General features: G+C 40.0%; 1 protein-coding gene across 1 annotated transcript in view; it reads right to left on the bottom strand.

Annotated features, from left to right (window-relative positions):
* Positions 1-948: 948 nt before the first annotated feature.
* The window catches only part of CLEC1A (C-type lectin domain family 1 member A), a 24,089-nt gene continuing 23,119 nt past the window's right edge, over positions 949-1,918 (bottom strand). The window contains exon 6 of the mRNA XM_003803380.3: positions 949-1,769. Within this exon, the coding sequence (XP_003803428.1) occupies positions 1,619-1,769 (151 nt within the window). The 3' untranslated portion in view covers positions 949-1,618. The remainder of the gene's footprint in view (positions 1,770-1,918) is intronic.

The raw sequence follows: 1,918 nt of genomic DNA, 5'->3' as shown, positions 1-1,918 counted from the left end.
GAACATCACATAGACTGGTTTTTTACATGAGAAGATTTTTTTTTCCCTTCTAAGCACTTGTTTGTGTAGGTAACTCTGAAGAAAGAGCAGGAAAAGTCAAAAAGGGAACATGACCTTGTCTTTTGCATTTCCCATGACCTGAGTGGAAATCATGTGCCCCAGCATAGCTCAGTTACTCATTAATCACGTGTTGATACATAGCTGGCCTTAAAAGACCTCACTTTAGAAATGTGTTAAAACCATCCTCCTGGAGACAATGTGTATTTTGAAGTGTTACTGTTGTTACAAAATAATCACATAATGAGTACTCTTTACAGAGTTCCCATATTCACTTAGTAAGGCATAGGCAAAACAATGACTGCTGTTGTATTTTGAAAAGCATTCCTATGCTGAATTTTTCCCCAAATCACAAATTCATTCTAAAAACACACACACTTCACAGTATTAACATTTATTATTATTAAATCTTCAGTACCTGACAGGTATAAATATGAATCAAATGGATGAGAATAGGAACTAAAACCAAACTAAAACAGGTGCACATCAAGTAAGTGACTTTTTTTTTTTTGGTCTTTAATCTCTCTGAAAGGAGAATTGGGTACAGTAATTCTGATATGGAACTGAGTTAAAATATTTCTTTCCTGGGAAAAAGTTCTATGCAAGGGAGACAATTACTGTAGTCTTTTTTTTTTTTTTTTTTGAGACAGAATCTTGTTTTCTTGCCCCACATAGAGTGCAGGAGCATCATTGTAGCTCACTGCAAGTTCAAACTCCTAGGCCCAACTGATCTTCCAGCCTTCCAAGTATCTGGGACTACAGGTGCACCATCATGCCCAGCCAGGCTATATTTTCTATTTTTGGTAGAGATTGGGGTCTTGCTCTTGCTCAGGCTGGTCTCAAACTTCTGAGCTCAAGCAATCCTCCTACCTTAGCCTCCCAGAGCACTAGGAAGACAGGCGTGAGCCACTGCACTCGGCATTAATTATTGGAGTCTTAATAGACACAGGGAGGCAAGTTTATAACTTGCTAAGATTCTTATAACAAGAGAGATATCCCAGTTGGGAAACAGGCCGAGGACACAGCAGATGGAGTTTTTAGTGAAAAGATTGGGAAGGGAAAAGTATGAGCTGAAATCAAAAGAACTCCCTCTGTATTTGGTGGCACAATCAGGGGACTGACTGCTAATTTTTCACAGACTTTTTGACTGCTGGGATAAAGGATGTTACTTCTGTTTATTTCCCCTACTTCAAGATGTACCTCATTTCTCCAAGTGTAAAGAAGATGAAGAAACAGGGAGTTGCTATTAAATACTGAGAAGAAAGAAAACTAGAAAGTTACCTCTAAGTCAAAAAGATAGCTTACAGCATGAAAGATTTCTGGAACCGGCTGGTGGTATATAAATAGGACTTCTTGTGCCTGGTAACCCAAACTCAGAAGTGCTGGTGATCCTGAACAGGACACAGGGGAGCCCTTCTTCACTAGTAGAGACATTGCCTTCCCTGATGATTGTCCATTTCCCCAGGTCTCAGGTAGCCCCTGCATGGGCCTTGCATGGCTTGACTCCTGTTGGCAGTTGCAGCTGGAGAGTGGATCAACTCCATGTGATGTCTCAGGGTAGCTAAAGGACCCGCTCTGGCTTCACAAGTGCTGCCCTCCTCTCACACGCACACCTTCTCAACTCTCTGCAGTCCTTTGAGAAAGCCTTCCCATTGAGGATGGTCACACAGTCCCTGCTTCTTGGGATGGTGACATCTATTATAATATCAAACCTTAAAAAAGAGAGAAAAGTTAATTTAATCAAAATGTATTTTTTTTAAATGAAATGTTAAGTATGCAGAAAGTACACTGGAGTATTATGAGGGTGACATTTTTCCCACTTATTTTTTATTTGTATATATTCATGGAGGGCAAACGCAAT

The sequence above is a fragment of the Otolemur garnettii genome, unplaced genomic scaffold (genome assembly GCF_000181295.1).
Source record: "Otolemur garnettii isolate 467f Iridium unplaced genomic scaffold, OtoGar3 scaffold00299, whole genome shotgun sequence".
Taxonomy (NCBI): Eukaryota; Metazoa; Chordata; class Mammalia; order Primates; family Galagidae; genus Otolemur; species Otolemur garnettii.
The sequence above is the reverse complement of the archived record's forward strand: the minus strand, read 5'-3'. Positions and strand labels throughout refer to the sequence as shown.